This window comes from Physella acuta, unplaced genomic scaffold, assembly GCF_028476545.2.
Source record: "Physella acuta isolate Inbredline_101_S28 unplaced genomic scaffold, ASM2847654v3 ptg001144l, whole genome shotgun sequence".
Lineage (NCBI taxonomy): Eukaryota > Metazoa > Mollusca > Gastropoda > Physidae > Physella > Physella acuta.
The window spans coordinates 38,192-52,803 of NW_026732661.1; the positions used below are offsets into that span (position 1 = coordinate 38,192).

The 14,612-nt window shown below is 38.3% G+C and overlaps 1 protein-coding gene across 6 annotated transcripts; it reads left to right on the forward strand.

The window, feature by feature from the left end:
- The first annotated feature begins 769 nt into the window (after positions 1-769).
- Positions 770-12,917, forward strand: LOC131956279 (putative ferric-chelate reductase 1). 6 transcript variants are annotated; one of them, XM_059320733.1, is made up of 17 exons: positions 770-907; positions 1,067-1,126; positions 3,094-3,306; positions 4,328-4,455; positions 5,338-5,429; positions 6,230-6,342; positions 6,943-7,154; positions 7,544-7,645; positions 7,993-8,131; positions 8,375-8,497; positions 8,812-8,924; positions 9,437-9,514; positions 9,827-9,901; positions 10,146-10,245; positions 11,824-11,964; positions 12,366-12,439; positions 12,569-12,917. In XM_059320733.1, exons 3-17 carry the CDS (start codon positions 3,108-3,110, stop codon positions 12,674-12,676), a joined length of 1,797 nt encoding a protein of 598 aa, XP_059176716.1. In that variant the 5' UTR covers positions 770-907; positions 1,067-1,126; positions 3,094-3,107; the 3' UTR covers positions 12,677-12,917. The 6 variants fall into 6 exon arrangements, with proteins under 6 accessions (XP_059176716.1, XP_059176715.1, XP_059176714.1 ...); XM_059320732.1 differs by having other exon boundaries at positions 1,067-1,121; XM_059320734.1 differs by having other exon boundaries at positions 774-840; positions 1,067-1,121.
- The last annotated feature ends 1,695 nt before the right edge of the window (positions 12,918-14,612 follow it).

A 14,612-nucleotide genomic window follows, 5' to 3' on the forward strand; every position in this document is an offset into this window, starting at 1 on the left:
ATATATATATAGTACATGTTAAAAATTTGGCCCCTTTTTTGCTCATTTCGCTCCCCCTACTGAAAAAACCTGGATACGCCTCTGCTAAATAACCTTGCTATTTTTTGTCAAGTGAGGGGGGGGGCACCTTAGAATTTTACTTCCGGGTTGTCATTTACCGACTTATTTTTGCCCAATAAATGAAATAAAAGTTTCCAGCTACTTACTCAATGTTATGAAGCATCTGATGTTCGAATATGTTTCAACACGATGGTGTGGTTGACAGTTTGAACATACGATTACTTGCCTGAGGGCTTCCATATCGGTTCACTCGCTCGAGTTTGTGGGACTAGAGTTGTCAGGCATCTCTTTCTTCGACAGTGTTTCTTCCACACTTTTTTCTCCGAGGGGGGGGGGGCACTTGAAATACTTGAAATTTTCGGGGGGTGGGGGGCTAAAATTTCCGGGAGGTGGGCGGACACTGTTAAAACTATATATTTTCTATATAAATCCATTTCGTTCGGGGGAAGAAATACTGCTCTTCGGGAAATGGAGGATGGCGGGCAATGTCACCCCGGAGCACGTCTACTCTCCCACTCCCGGTATTGTTTTATAGAAAATATCTAACCAGCGTCCGACCTCCCTACTCCCCCCCCCCCCCCCGTCCACCAAAATTTTAAAGCCCCCCCCCCCCCTCTACACACACACATAGTTTCAAACATTTACTCATCTAAAGAAAGTAGGATGTGTCTTGAGTGTGTGTTTTCCTGTGAGCGTCACAAGAGGTCTAACTCGGACAAGTCACTCAGTATCGTATTGCCATTTGTTATTTTATCTGCTCACAGCTCGTACATTGGTGAGGTAAAGATTTTAATTAGTCTAAACTTTCCTCAATAATTTATCTGGATACTGCTCGTACACTGGTGAGGTAAACATTTTAATTAATCTAAACTTTCCTAATGATCATACACTGGTGAGGTAGACATTTTAATTAACTTAATTCAACTTTACACGTAATTTTATCTCGTGTTACACTAGCCTACATCATTTAGATCTAAGGACAGCCGTGTCTAATTTTCCTCCCCAGAACACTTTCCTAGTGTGTCACACTCGCTCCACAATCGACCAAGTAATCTTCTAAAGTAAGGTGGGTCAGCAGTTACTTCAACTACTGACATTTTCTTCTAATTTACAGAGCAGTAGCTGAAGACACAGAATTCAAATGTGTTTTATACATATGTTTATTTATGAAATTATGGTTATGGTATTCGTTTGTTAGAAGTGGCTTATTATTTAAGACACACAATCATTTGGGTCGTTTTTGGTCAAATCTTGTAATTTTTCCAAAAAAATAAAAGAAAAATGACGAAAACCAAATCAATTATTAATCAACGTTAAATTGAATTTAATAGGCATATAACAAAAATATTTTACGGATATAAATAAAAAGAAATTGATAAAGTATGAATTTTGAAAAACTGCGATAGTATGGAATGAAGTTACAGCAATAACCCTACTCCGATGAAGTACAATAATTTGGTGAACAAAAACTTAACATGTTTTTGCAACATCCCCTTCTGGTGGTGCTAAGACGAGGCTATGGGTGAGACAAATGTGTCCAAGGTCAAGGAGCGTGTGGTGACAACTGAGTTGTATACTGACTTAGTTGGTGTCTTCTACACATACATGACGCACATGACACGAAGTTGTATATTGACTTAGTTTTTGGTGTCTTCTACACATACATGACGCACGTGACACGAAGTTGTATATTGACTTAGTTTTTGGTGTCTTCTACACATACATGACGCACGTGACACGAAGTTGTATATTGACGTAGTTGTTGGTGTGTTCTACACATACATGACGCACATGACACGAAGTTGTATATTGACTTAGTTTTTGGTGTCTTCTACACATACATGACGCACGTGACACGAAGTTGTATATTGACTTAGTTTTTGGTGTCTTCTACACATACATGACGCACGTGACACGAAGTTGTATATTGACGTAGTTGTTGGTGTGTTCTACACATACATGACGCACATGACACGAAGTTGTATACTGACTTAGTTGGTGTCTTCTACACATACATGACGCACATGACACGAAGTTGTATATTGACTTAGTTGGTGTGTTCTACACATACTTGACGCACATGACACGAAGTTGTATATTGACTTAGTTGGTGTGTTCTACACATACTTGACGCACATGACACGAAGTTGTATATTGACTTAGTTGGTGTGTTCTACACATACTTGACGCACGTGACACGAAGTTGTATATTGACTTAGTTGGTGTCTTCTACACATACATCACGCACATGACACGAAGTTGTATATTGACGTAGTTGGTGTGTTCTACACATACTTGACGCACGTGACACGAAGTTGTATATTGACTTAGTTGGTGTGTTCTACACATACATGACGCACATGACACGAAGTTGTATATTGACGTAGTTGGTGTGTTCTACACATACTTGACGCACGTGACACGAAGTTGTATATTGACTTAGTTGGTGTGTTCTAAACATACTTGACGCACGTGACACGAAGTTGTATATTGACTTAGTTGGTGTGTTCTACACATACTTGACGCACGTGACACGAAGTTGTATATCGACTTAGTTGGTGTGTTCTACACATACTTGACGCACGTGACACGAAGTTGTATATTGACTTAGTTGGTGTGTTCTACTCATACTTGACGCACGTGACACAAGTGCACTGTAATGTGTGCACGTGACCACTGTGTTGTATACTGACTATACGAACTAGGCCGCCGTGTTGAATATGACGAGGTGCTCCTGGATATTAAGGGTTTCTTTCACACATTTTTTATTGGGAGGGTGACGCTTCGTTAAATAATGGTTAAAGTATATATTTTATTTATACATTTTTTTTCTATTTCGTCCAAGAGGGGCGGGGAGGAGGTGGGAGATACCTGAAATAAACACTGAGAGTGTTATTCGCCCATCCTGTAGAACGGCACACATGTTAGCTAACATAAATTTACAAATATTGTATCCAGCATTGTTTTATTATTATTTTTATGTTGCCATACTAGGCATAAACCAAAGAATGTATCACACAATTCATTTCGCAGCTGAGAATCGGACGATGGCCGTGATGTTGCAGGCGATTGGTTTGGTGCTGGTTCTCTGGGTGGGGACTGTGGTCTGTTTTCCCGACGGTGCAAACGTAGACAACTCCTGCTCGGATATGGTACCACAGCACGGTGCTCCCGCCAAAACCTCGACACCTCCCTACACGATATCGTTCACACCTACGTCATACACACCTGGCCAACAGGTGACTGGTGAGTTGTTGTTTTTTGTTAGCAAAAATAAATTTAATAAAGAAAAACACCACTAGTTGGGTCTGAAAAAGTATCTTTACATGTTAAATTAGCCCTATCCAACGTTCCCTCTTAGGAGGAAAAATATTAAGTTAAAAGTGTATTTTGTGTGCGTGTTGTTCTGAACATATGGATATAGGTATTCTGCAAAATAAATGCGCGGCAGTTGAAACCTAATGCCATTCCACCATCAGTGTTTCTTCCAGACTTTTTTCTCCGGGAGAGGGGGGGGGGCTCTTAAAATTTTCTGGGGGGGGGGGGGGGGCGGACTAAAATTTTCGATGGGAGGGAGGTCACTGTTAAAAGTATATATTTTCTGTAAAAATTCCATTTCGTTCGGGGGGGGGGGGGGGGGGAGGGGGGGGGGGGCGGTAAATGTTTTTCGACCCCCATTCCCCATTCCCTACCCCGAAGAGATGCCTGGAAGAAACTCTGGTTTATGGTGGTCCACCATAAACATAAAGCGAAGACAAGAACTGCGAATGGGTAACTAGTAACGTACCTGCAAATTTTAGTTACGCTTTCTGACCTGACGATCCATTAGGCAGATGATTTAGAAATCATCGGTTTTTGTGACCTCTACATATGACTAAGGAATAGTTAGGTCAACCTAGACCTCTTTACTTTCCCTAACTTTAGCTATGTACCCATTTAGGCTGGGTGGACTCAGTGACGTTCCACGGACTCAGGTCAGGGATACGAACTCAAAACTTTCGGCTTAGCACGCTAACCTGCGTGCTATGGTGCATATTCTACCCTAACGATGTGCATGGTTGAGGTTTAGCGGCAAAAATTAGCAACCGTGTCTAGATTATAGATGGAAGGTCTAACTTTAGTCTGTATAATCTACAAATGCGACCAGTATTTCTTTCAGACAGTTTTTCTTCGGGGTTAGGGGGAGGGGACTAAATTTTACGGGGTTATGAGGGTTAAATTTAAAAAAGAACAAAATTATAAGTTACTTGGGACCGTCATTCCACAGTACATCTGAGAGGAAATGGTAACACGTTCAAAGGTTTCATGATCCAAGCTAAACGGGCAGACGGCTCATCTAATGAGCTCTTGGGGTCGTTCACAGCTATAGCCGGTACTAGACAGGCGTGTAATGGGGTGAGTAAATGTGATGTAATGGGGTGTGCAAATGTGATGTAATGGGGTGATGTATTGGGGTGTGTAAATGTGATGTAATGGGGTGATGTATTGGGGTGTGTAAATGTGATGTAATGGGGTGATGTAATGGGATGAGTAAATGTGATGTAATGGGGTGATGTATTGGGGTGTGTAAATGTGATGTAATGGGGTGATGTAATGGGATGAGTAAATGTGATGTAATGGGGTGTGCAAATGTGATGTAATGTTTGGGTAATAGTGATGTAATGGGGTGTGTAAATGTGATTAATGGGATGGGGGGTGTAAATGTGATGTAATGGGGTGGGTAAATGTGATGTAATGGGGTGGGTAAATGTGATGTAATGGGGTGAGTAAATGTGTGATGTAATGGGGTGGATAAATGTGATGTAATGGGGTGAGTAAATGTGATATAATGGGGGGTGTAAATTTTATGTAATGGGGTGAGTAAATGTGTGATGTAATGAGGTGAGTAAATGTGATGTAATGGGGTGAGTAAATGTGTGATGTAATGGGGTGTGTAAATGTGTGATGTAATGGGGTAAGTAAATGTGATGTAATGGGGTGGGTAAACGTGATATAATGGGGGTGTAAATTTTATGTAATGGGGTGATGTAATGTGGTGAGTAAATGTGATGTAATGGGGTGATGTAATGTGGTGAGTAAATGTGATGTAATGGGGTGATGTAATGGGGTGAGTAAATGTGTAAAACTATTCTTTTTTTTTTAAGTGGTAAGTGACATTTCGGAAATATTCACTTGATTCTCTTTTTGTTTTCTGAATAAGATAAAGAAAAATCCGATGTAAAAAAAAAACTTTTTTTTTTGCCTGTTACAATGAGATTTCGTTGTTTCAACTTCCAGCAAGCTCTGATCCATACAGAGAGCAGAGACAAGTCCAGTAAAACTTTTATCTGGTCACCTCCAGCAGAAGATGTGGGATATGTTGTCTTCAGGTAACAAACAATTTGGATCATGGCCAAATAACTATAAGATCGCCAAAAAGTTAACCCACCGCCCAAAAACAATTATAATAGTAGGATATGAAACTTGCACTTATATTTTTTAACCAAAACCCAACCCTAACCAAACCGTATCCATAACCTTAGCCTACCCCTAACCGTAGCACTAGCCCTAAACCTAACCCTACAGGTCGATCGGGTGAGTTGTTTTAATTTATGGAGTAGGGGTCGGCGTGGTCGAGTCGGTAAAGCTAGGGACAGCCACTCTTCTAAGAGAGACAACTCCATAATCAAACAACTGCTGCCTTGTAGTTTGTTCTTGGTTGGACAAATGCCATGGAAGCAAATCCAAAAAGAAAAGCAGGCTGAAATCGGAGTCAATGGCCTCAATGGCGCATAACCAGTTGACACTTATACTTAATTATGTTGGAGGGTATCCCTTCTATACACTTAATTTGGTTGGAGAGAAACTCTTCTAACACAAACAGTTAAGAACGCAGAAGAAGACGAATTTACGGAGTGAGTTAAAACATTCGACTGTCTATGCTTAAAAAATAGGTCAAGGTTGCGTGCGCGCATTAAAATTTAAATTAGAGCTGAAAAAAAGTGGCGAGGCTTATCTTTTCGCCCGAGCGCGTTTTGCTTTAGTGGCGGGGGGGGGGGGGGGGGGCTTATCTGGACAAGATACCACAGTTGTAATGTTGGTTTTATTTTATTATTTTTATTATTGTTAATTTTTTTGTCATTCAGCTGACCGCACTGTTTCCTACATTGTTGTATTGTTTTATGGCCAGAGCTACGTTTGTGCAGAGTGAGCTCACATTTTGGACCAATGTGGCATCCCGTGCGTTTGTTTCTACAGCCAGTAACCATTCTACACTAGCCCCGAGTGGTGCCTCAACAGAAGGTAAGTTAACTTTAAAAAAAAATAAAAGCTTGTAACAAAACAAAACAAAACGTTGTTTTTTTTTCAAATTATTATTGTCATAAAAATTCAATATGTTGAATTAAGTTTTGTAAGAGATACCTGGAAGAAACTCTTAACACAACTAGTTTTAGAATAATTTAGATTTAAAGATAAAAATAATAAAATATATATCTTTTATTGGATTGTTGCCCTTTATTACAAGTTTTGGATAAACATAAGGTATAACAGTATGAAATTGTTACATTTTAAATGTTTTTTAAGTGTTATTTAAATAAAATGTAAATTTAGCGTATTTTAAATGTTAAAAACTAATGTATTAAAGTGAATTACTTTATTTCGAAATTACAAATTCAAATCCATTGTTTCTGGAGATGTTTTTCATGTGAACATTTTTGTCTGATTTGCAATATTTAAAACCCCGAAGCAGGAGAAACAACTCTTCTCTATTTATTATACTTTATTTATAAAAAAAATATTCAAGCTAATTGAACAAAGTTTTCACAAACTCTATAGCAGATTAGTGTATTATTTTTTTTCACCATCAATTCATTTGCAAAGTTATAATCTTTTAATTTTCAGTTCCCCCAGCCCAGAGTTTGGGAACTGTTCCTGCTGATCCTAAATGTGATGGTAAAACTAAAGGATGTTTCACATCTTGTACTGGCAACACTTGCAAGTTTATTGTGAGCTGGAAGGAGGATGGAACTGATGTTGTCTACAATTTTACAGCTGCTGTTGGGTTTTTTGATGGCTCCTATGTAGCTCTTGGCTTTTCTAGTGGCTCCAGCATGGCAAGTATTTTTGTGCTGGTAGTTTGGATATGCCGCTTGATTTACACTGACGATAAATGGGATATGGCCCAAGTTTTTTTTATTTTATTTTATGTAATGCTCTATAAACCTTTCGTGAGTTTAAAAAAAAATGTTTTAAATATCACAATTTAAAAACTTCTGTATTTTAGATTTTCATAACTTTTAAAGTATTTTTTAATTTGCTAAAAGTTGTGCATAATATTATGCTGTATTATTCTGTTTTGTTGATAAGCCCCTAACTTTAAAAACTTTATGTTAAGCTGATACTAACATTTTTTTAAAAATTTCTATTATTCTGTGTTTTGTTGATAAGCTTCTAAGTTTAAAAACTTAATGATGAAGTGATACTAACATTAAAATTTCTATAGGGTGGTGACAGTGTGATGGGTTGTGCCTTTGGTACAAATGGTACAGTTGTGTCCTTCACTGCTGAAAATCTGGGGAAAACTTCTTCTACCTTTGCTGATGATGTGAGTTAATTTTTTATTAAAAATATTTTTAAAAATAAACATATTGCTATGTTGTTGTTTTTTTTTTTTGTTCATTAATTTAGTAGATTAACTGATCTGGTTTACTGTAATTCACTCTACATAATGTAAAATTAACACAAAACTGCTACTGCTTTATAAAAAATGTCCTCTAATATTATTTAATATTTTAAAATTTAAATTACTCAACTTTTTCCAGACAATTTTAATCAAGCCCAGCGTTCTTGCACTCCACTGTGTTAATGTGGCATCTATCTTATAAAAATGTAATCAAAATTTTTATTCTTCAAGTTAAAATTATTTTTATATATTTCAAATTGAAATCTCAGAATGTCAAACTGATATCTCAATCTTATGACGATGATGTCCTGACGTGTTCGACCCGTCGACCTATAGCTGGTTCAGGAAAACGTTTTGATGTTAGCCAGAACTGGACCCTGTTGTTTGCCAGGGGTAGAGCCTTTGTGGGTGAGTTAATGAATACCATGTATTGTAGGCTACTCACCTATACGTATTCATGTATACAGTATTTAAAAATGATGAAATTCATGTTTCACTCACGGGACCATGATCATGTGCATACAAACATAATGTTATAAATATTGAATGCCAATGTTTCATACTCACATCATGTATATGCAAAAATTATTTCCATTTGAAATAATATTTTTCAAAATCTTATTTAATTTACTTCTTTGATTTGTTTTGCAGGTTCACAAGTTATTTTAACCAACCATTTAAATGAAAAATACATCTCTATAGCAGCTGTTACCTCAAAGTATTCAGAAAATGTTGATGCGAAACAACAAAATAATGATATTTATAAATTCCATGGTAATCAATAAATTGTATAGTTTGCCTTTTTATAATTTGGATTGTTTTTTAATTAATTTTTTGTAGGCAGCTACAAAGCCAAAAATATATGTAGTGTAGTCTTTGGCTTATGATGTTCACTACTTTTTTCTGGAATTTGTTTTCTGCTTTAATGACTCAAATAAAAGGAAATGTTTTATTGCCTTTTTCTCATTACTTTTTTCCAGTGCCCTCAAACATTTTGCAGTAAATTATTAAGTTCAAAGTTACAAATGTTAAAAATATTTGCATTGTCTTTCTAAATATTTTAAATTAATCATTGCATTGCACTATAGGCTGTTTGATGGTAGCCTCTTGGTTGATCTTTTCAAGTATTGGGATCATCACTGCCAGATTTTACACGCCAGGGAGGAAAAATACAATTTTATCTCTCAAAGTTTGGTTCCTGGTTGGTGTTTTCTCATTGATTAAAGTTCTTTTTAATGTTTTAAACTTTTACTTAATGTTACTATATTGCCTACTGAAATTTGGAAACCTACAGTTGTACATTAGTTAATTAGTTAGTCCTAACTTAATATTGATCACACTAATGAAAGCAAAAATGAATTTCTTAATGCTAAACAGTTTTGAATCATTAGCTTCATCATATCTTAAAATTATTTTAGATTTCACATGCAAACTGTAAAATACAATTTTACCTCTCGGTGTTTGGGACACGGTTGGTGTTTCTCATTGATAGAAGTTCTCAAACTTTTTAATGTTTTAAACTTGTAGTTTATGTTACTATATGACCTACTGAAACTTGAAAACCTACAATATTTAATTAGTTAGTCCTAACTTAATAACGATCACACTAATGAAAGCAAAACAGCTTTGAATTATTAGCTTCATCATATCTTAAAATTATTTTAGATTTCATATGCAAACTGCAGTATGTTCTTGGTATCTTCATGTTTGCAGATAATATCTTCTTGTTTCCTTGCGGTGTGTATTTTAACTGCCGTTTTCTCCATTGTTCTGAAAAAAGCATGGAGCAATGTAAGTCACCTACAAATGCTTTGAAATTTTTTATTGCTTACCAAATTTAAAAATTTAATCTCGGACGTAAAGGTATTTTAACCAAGAAATCAAGCAGACAAAATAATGAGTCAACTTGTAAAGAGTTGGCCTATAACCTATTCAGCCAAATGTTAAAAAACTGCTTAATTATAATTAAAAAGGGACTTTTCATGTTTAGTTTTATTACTTTCTTGATTAATAATAGCTATGCTATTGTTTCCTTAATGAATTCAGGCATCAAATAAATTCAAATCTATCATCATAATTTGAATGAATACATTCATATTCCAGCTAGAAAATGAGGCAGAGTATGTGTCAAGCCACCCTATAATAGGCGCCATTGTCATGATCCTGACAGTCATTACTGTGAGTCTTTTCGGTGGTTGATCTATTTTTGTACAAAAACTACTCACACTTTTGATTCATTTGTGTTATCTTACATTTGTGAACAAACACAATTCTTGCATTTAAGTTGTAGTTGGAGAGTCTGGAAGCAGGATGTGTCATGCCATTAAAAAATATTAAATTAAAATAACTATTTTGTCAACCTGTGTTTAAACAGGTTAATTTTTAATTGTTATAAATAATCAACTGTTGAATGTGTTGACAGCTAGTCATGTTCATGTTTCGTGATTACAATGACACACCCAAGCGACCTCTCGTTAACCGGGCCCATTTCATTGTGGGAGTATCTGCTCATATATTGGCTGGTAAGTTGATTCATCTAAGCTTCCCTGATGAGCTTAATAAAATATTCTAGCTAGTTCTTTAGAAAACTGTTAGTGTCTATTTTGTAGATAAACAATCATCATGTCATGTTTGCCTGTCGTCCCTACTGGGACATAGGCCGCTGACAAGAGCTTTCCAGACGTCTCTGTCCAGGGCTAGTCTCTCCAACTGTCCCCAGGTGTATCCAATCTTCTTGGTGTCTTCTTCCAGGTCACGTCTCCAGGTCTTTCTTGGTCTGCCTCTCTTCCTTCTGCCTTGTGGATTCCAGGTGAGGGCCTGTCTTGTTATGCTGGATACAGGCTTCCTGAGTGTGTGGCCAATCCATTTCCATTTTCTCTGGAGGATCTCTACTTCCACTGGCAGTTGATTTGTCCGTTGCCATAGAACATCATTTCTGATGGTTTTAGGCCAGCGAATTCGCAGGATCTTTCTGAGACATGCGTTTATAAATGATTGTATCTTCTTCTTATTTATAGCAGTTATTCTCCATGTCTCGGCTCCATAGAGTAAAACAGGTTTTACTAGTGTGTTGAAGATCCGGATTTTTATTCTAAGGGTTAAATCTCCCGAACCCCAAACATTTTTTAGTTGGTTGAAGACTGCTCTTGCCTTACCCATCCTTATTTTTATGACTGCTTCTGTCCCACCCTGCTTATCAACAATACTTCCAAGGTAGGTGAATCTATCCACTTCTTCTAGGGCTTCTTCTGCCAATGTTATAGGGTTGTTGTTTGATGCATTGACTTTGAGAACTTTACTTTTCCCTCTGTGGATGTTCAGACCCAGGCTTGTAGAAAAATTTGCAACCCTGTTGGTTTTATCCTGCATTTGCTGTTGTGTGTGAGAAAGGAGGGCCAGGTCGTCAGCAAAGTCCAGGTCATCCAACTGGCTCCACAATGTCCACTGTATACCGTTTCGCGTTTTCTCTGTTGACATCTTCATAACCCAGTCTATGGCCAGTAGGAACAGGAATGGTGAAAGTAGGCAACCCTGCCTTACTCCGGTCCGTACTGGGAAGGCCTCTGTAGTCTGTTGGCCATGCACTACTCTACATTTGAGACCTTCATATGAAGACATGATAATGTTGACTATTTTCTGTGGCACCCCGTAGTGTCTCAACAATTTCCACATTGACTGCCTATCCAGGCTATCAAAGGCCTTCTCATAGTCTATGAAATTAATATAGTGAGATGAGTTCCACTCTTGGGTCTGTTCAATGATGATGCGCAGGGTAGCAATTTGGTCTATGCATGACCTTTCCTTCCTAAAGCCCGCCTGTTGATCTCGAAGCTGGGGATCTATGGCTTCCTTCATTCTGTTTAATAATATTCTGTTGAAGACTTTGAGATAAACAATAATAATAATAAAAAAAAATAATGTCACCATCTTGATATCAGTTTACAATAATTGAAATGTGAAATGTGTTTTCTTTGATGAGCTTAATAAAATATTTTAGCTAATTGTTTAGAAATAAATGTTAGTCTCTATTTAGCATTCACATGATAACATATTAACTCACTACATTAATTGAAATGTTAAATGTGTTTTGTCTATTTCAGTGATCGCCATTTTCTTTGGTGTGCGTCTTAGAGGTGCTGCCACACCTTACTACACTGTCTATATCTTAGGGGCATATGTGGCCTGGATCCTGTTTGTGGAGATTTTACTGGAGCTGATCACTTTCTGTGACAAGAGGATAGGTGAGGAAAACTTGACACTTTAGGTGACTAAGGGAAAGGTAAAAAAAAAAAAAAAGGATACGTAGACGAAACTTAATGGTAGGTGACAGTGTTTCTTTCAGACTTTTTTCTCCGGGGGGGGGGGGGCTACACTGGTAAGAGTATATATTTTAATATAAATACCATTTCTTTCGGGGGGGGGGGTAGAATTTCTTCGGGAGGGCTCCCCCCCCCCCCCCAGAGAAAAAAGTCTGAAAGAAACTCTGGTGACAAAATCAATGTGATATATTGGCTAACAACTGAATAGGCACAAGTTAAACTACTTTTTTCTTAGTTTATTGGTTCATTTACGTATAAAGTAACCTGTTAAAATAAATCCTATTGGCTGGTTACCTGCCAAACCATGTTTTTGTTTAACACAGTCACGTATGAAGTCTATGAAATGAGTAGCTCAGACAACTCCAAACTCAACCCGCCTGGCACAGAGATTGAAAAGGTTGACTCCATTTTTGTTTTTAATTTTTATCGTGAGCAAAATTTGTAACCTTGGTTTTTATTTTTAGTTATTTTTTTGCACCAATAACATCTTTTCCAAATTTAAATTAATTAATTTGATTGTTTCCAGACCATCTTAATCAAGCGCGTCATTCTTGTAGTCCACTGTGTTGTGGTGGTATCTTTGGCTGTTGCTGTCATAGCCATCATTGGTGTTGGAGAGGGATCTGATTCATAAGGGGTCATCTATTCATGACAAACACGCACAAAAACCCTTTCTCTTAGAACCCAAATCCTCCTCTCCCCACCCCCGTCAACATGTGTCCACTTTAGGGCAGACCCCCACCCCTCTAAGCTAACTTACTTTAAACTTACTCAGTAAAAGATATGGTATGTGAGTGTACAATCATTGTATGCGTATGTGTGTGTGTGTTTATGTGTGTATATGTAAGCCCTGCTAGGGGGGGATACCTTAAAATCTACCCTTCTAGGCTTAACTAACTAATCTGTCCGGTCAGTGCAACCATGGTAGAACCCACAGTGGTTGAACCCTAACCTTAGTCTAAATAATAAGCTACTAAAATAAAACAAAAACTTTCACAGTTAATAAAATTTATTGCATGGAACCAAAAGTTATAAAATAAGAATAGATATAAACTGACACAAAACAGAACCAAACGAAACAAACTTTTTACATCAAACACAACACCCAATTTCGGACTACGTCCTAGAAAAAGGAAAACAAATAAATTAATTACTTTACAAAGAAAAGTTATATACAAAGCATTAACCACAGGCTGGCTGGATGGTGCGAATTTGCTATTCTTTTCACCCGATGACCAGAGAGACTGCCTGCTCCCTTCACCGCAGCTTTACACACAAAAGACAGAGTTCAACAAGCCGGAACCCGACTTCCACACACCTCACACGCTACACGTAAACAAATAGTCCCTAATTCACGGATAACAAACCAAACACGACGAAACATGCAACAGAATATTATAAAAAGACACTTACTATAAACAATGACAACAATATAAACGAAATATATATAAACTAGCTATAACCAGGGACATAAACAGTGAGACAGCGGCGCCATAATACGGGACTACACAACTAAAAAAATACGAACAATTTACGACATGAAACGAAACGATACATTCGCCTTCTAAGTTACAAATAATAAAAATACACTCCAGCCGCTCACATACACGCCCCCTAAAGCTTGCGGTCACCGCAAGCTAACAAACTTGAAAAAAAACAGCCCACAGGGCATAATCATAAATGTTACAAAAAACTTTGCAGGAAGAACTTGCAAAAAAATCAGCCCACAGGGCATAATCATACATGTTACAAAAAACAAAACTTTGCAAAAGAACTTGCAAAAAAATCAGCCCACAGGGCACGATCATAAATTTTATAAAAAAACATTGTCAAAAAAATCAGCCCACAGGGCACAATCACAAGTCTAGCCTACTAGGGACTCTGCGCTCCCTGACCGACCTACGCAGAGGTATGTCAGGTACTGTGGGGTTACCGGCTGCTCTGGTCCCCGGCAATTGGACCTTATAAATTATGTGGCTGTAGCCTGGAGTAGCCGGCGGTATCACTTTGACCGGCCTTGGGGAGGGTGGTTGAGCCCGGGGAGGCACATATCTCCTGATCTGGGTGCTGGCCACCCGGCGGGTGCCAGAAGGGCCATCTTTCTTCTTAATGGCGTAACACCCGCCGGTGATCGGAGGTACTTCGACCACGACGTAAACTGTCGGGCCGTACAGATCCGCCATTTTGTGCCTGCCCAGGGGGTGCTGCCTTAACAGGACCAGGTCGCCTATGGCCAGTTCAGCGGCTGGCCTGTTATTGGCCTGTCTGTCCCTCTTGGTGGCCTCTATTTGCAGCCTCTCCTGGGCTAGTTTGTGCAGGCTGGCCAGTCGTGTTAGGTGGCCCTGGAGGTAATCTCCAGCACCACCACTGTTTGCCGGAGGGGCTTGGTTTAAAAATAGGTCCAAGGGGATGGCTGCCTCCCGCCCAAACAACAGCTGGAACGGGGAGAAACCTGTTGACGAGTGCGGGGTTGTATTGTACAGGAAGACCAGCTCGGTCAGGTACCGAGGCCAGTCCTTCTTCTTGTCAACAGGTAGGGTCCGAAGCAGATCGTGTAGGGTCCGGTTGAA

Coding starts and splice junctions, on each gene's coding strand:
- LOC131956279 (XM_059320733.1), top strand. CDS start 3,108: ATGGCCGTGATGTTGCAGGCGATTGGTTTGGTGCTGGTTCTCTGGGTG. Junction 3,307..4,327: donor ACCTGGCCAACAGGTGACTG/GTGAGTTGTTGT, acceptor GTCATTCCACAG/TACATCTGAGAGGAAATGGT. Junction 8,498..8,811: donor TGATATTTATAAATTCCATG/GTAATCAATAAA, acceptor ATTGCACTATAG/GCTGTTTGATGGTAGCCTCT.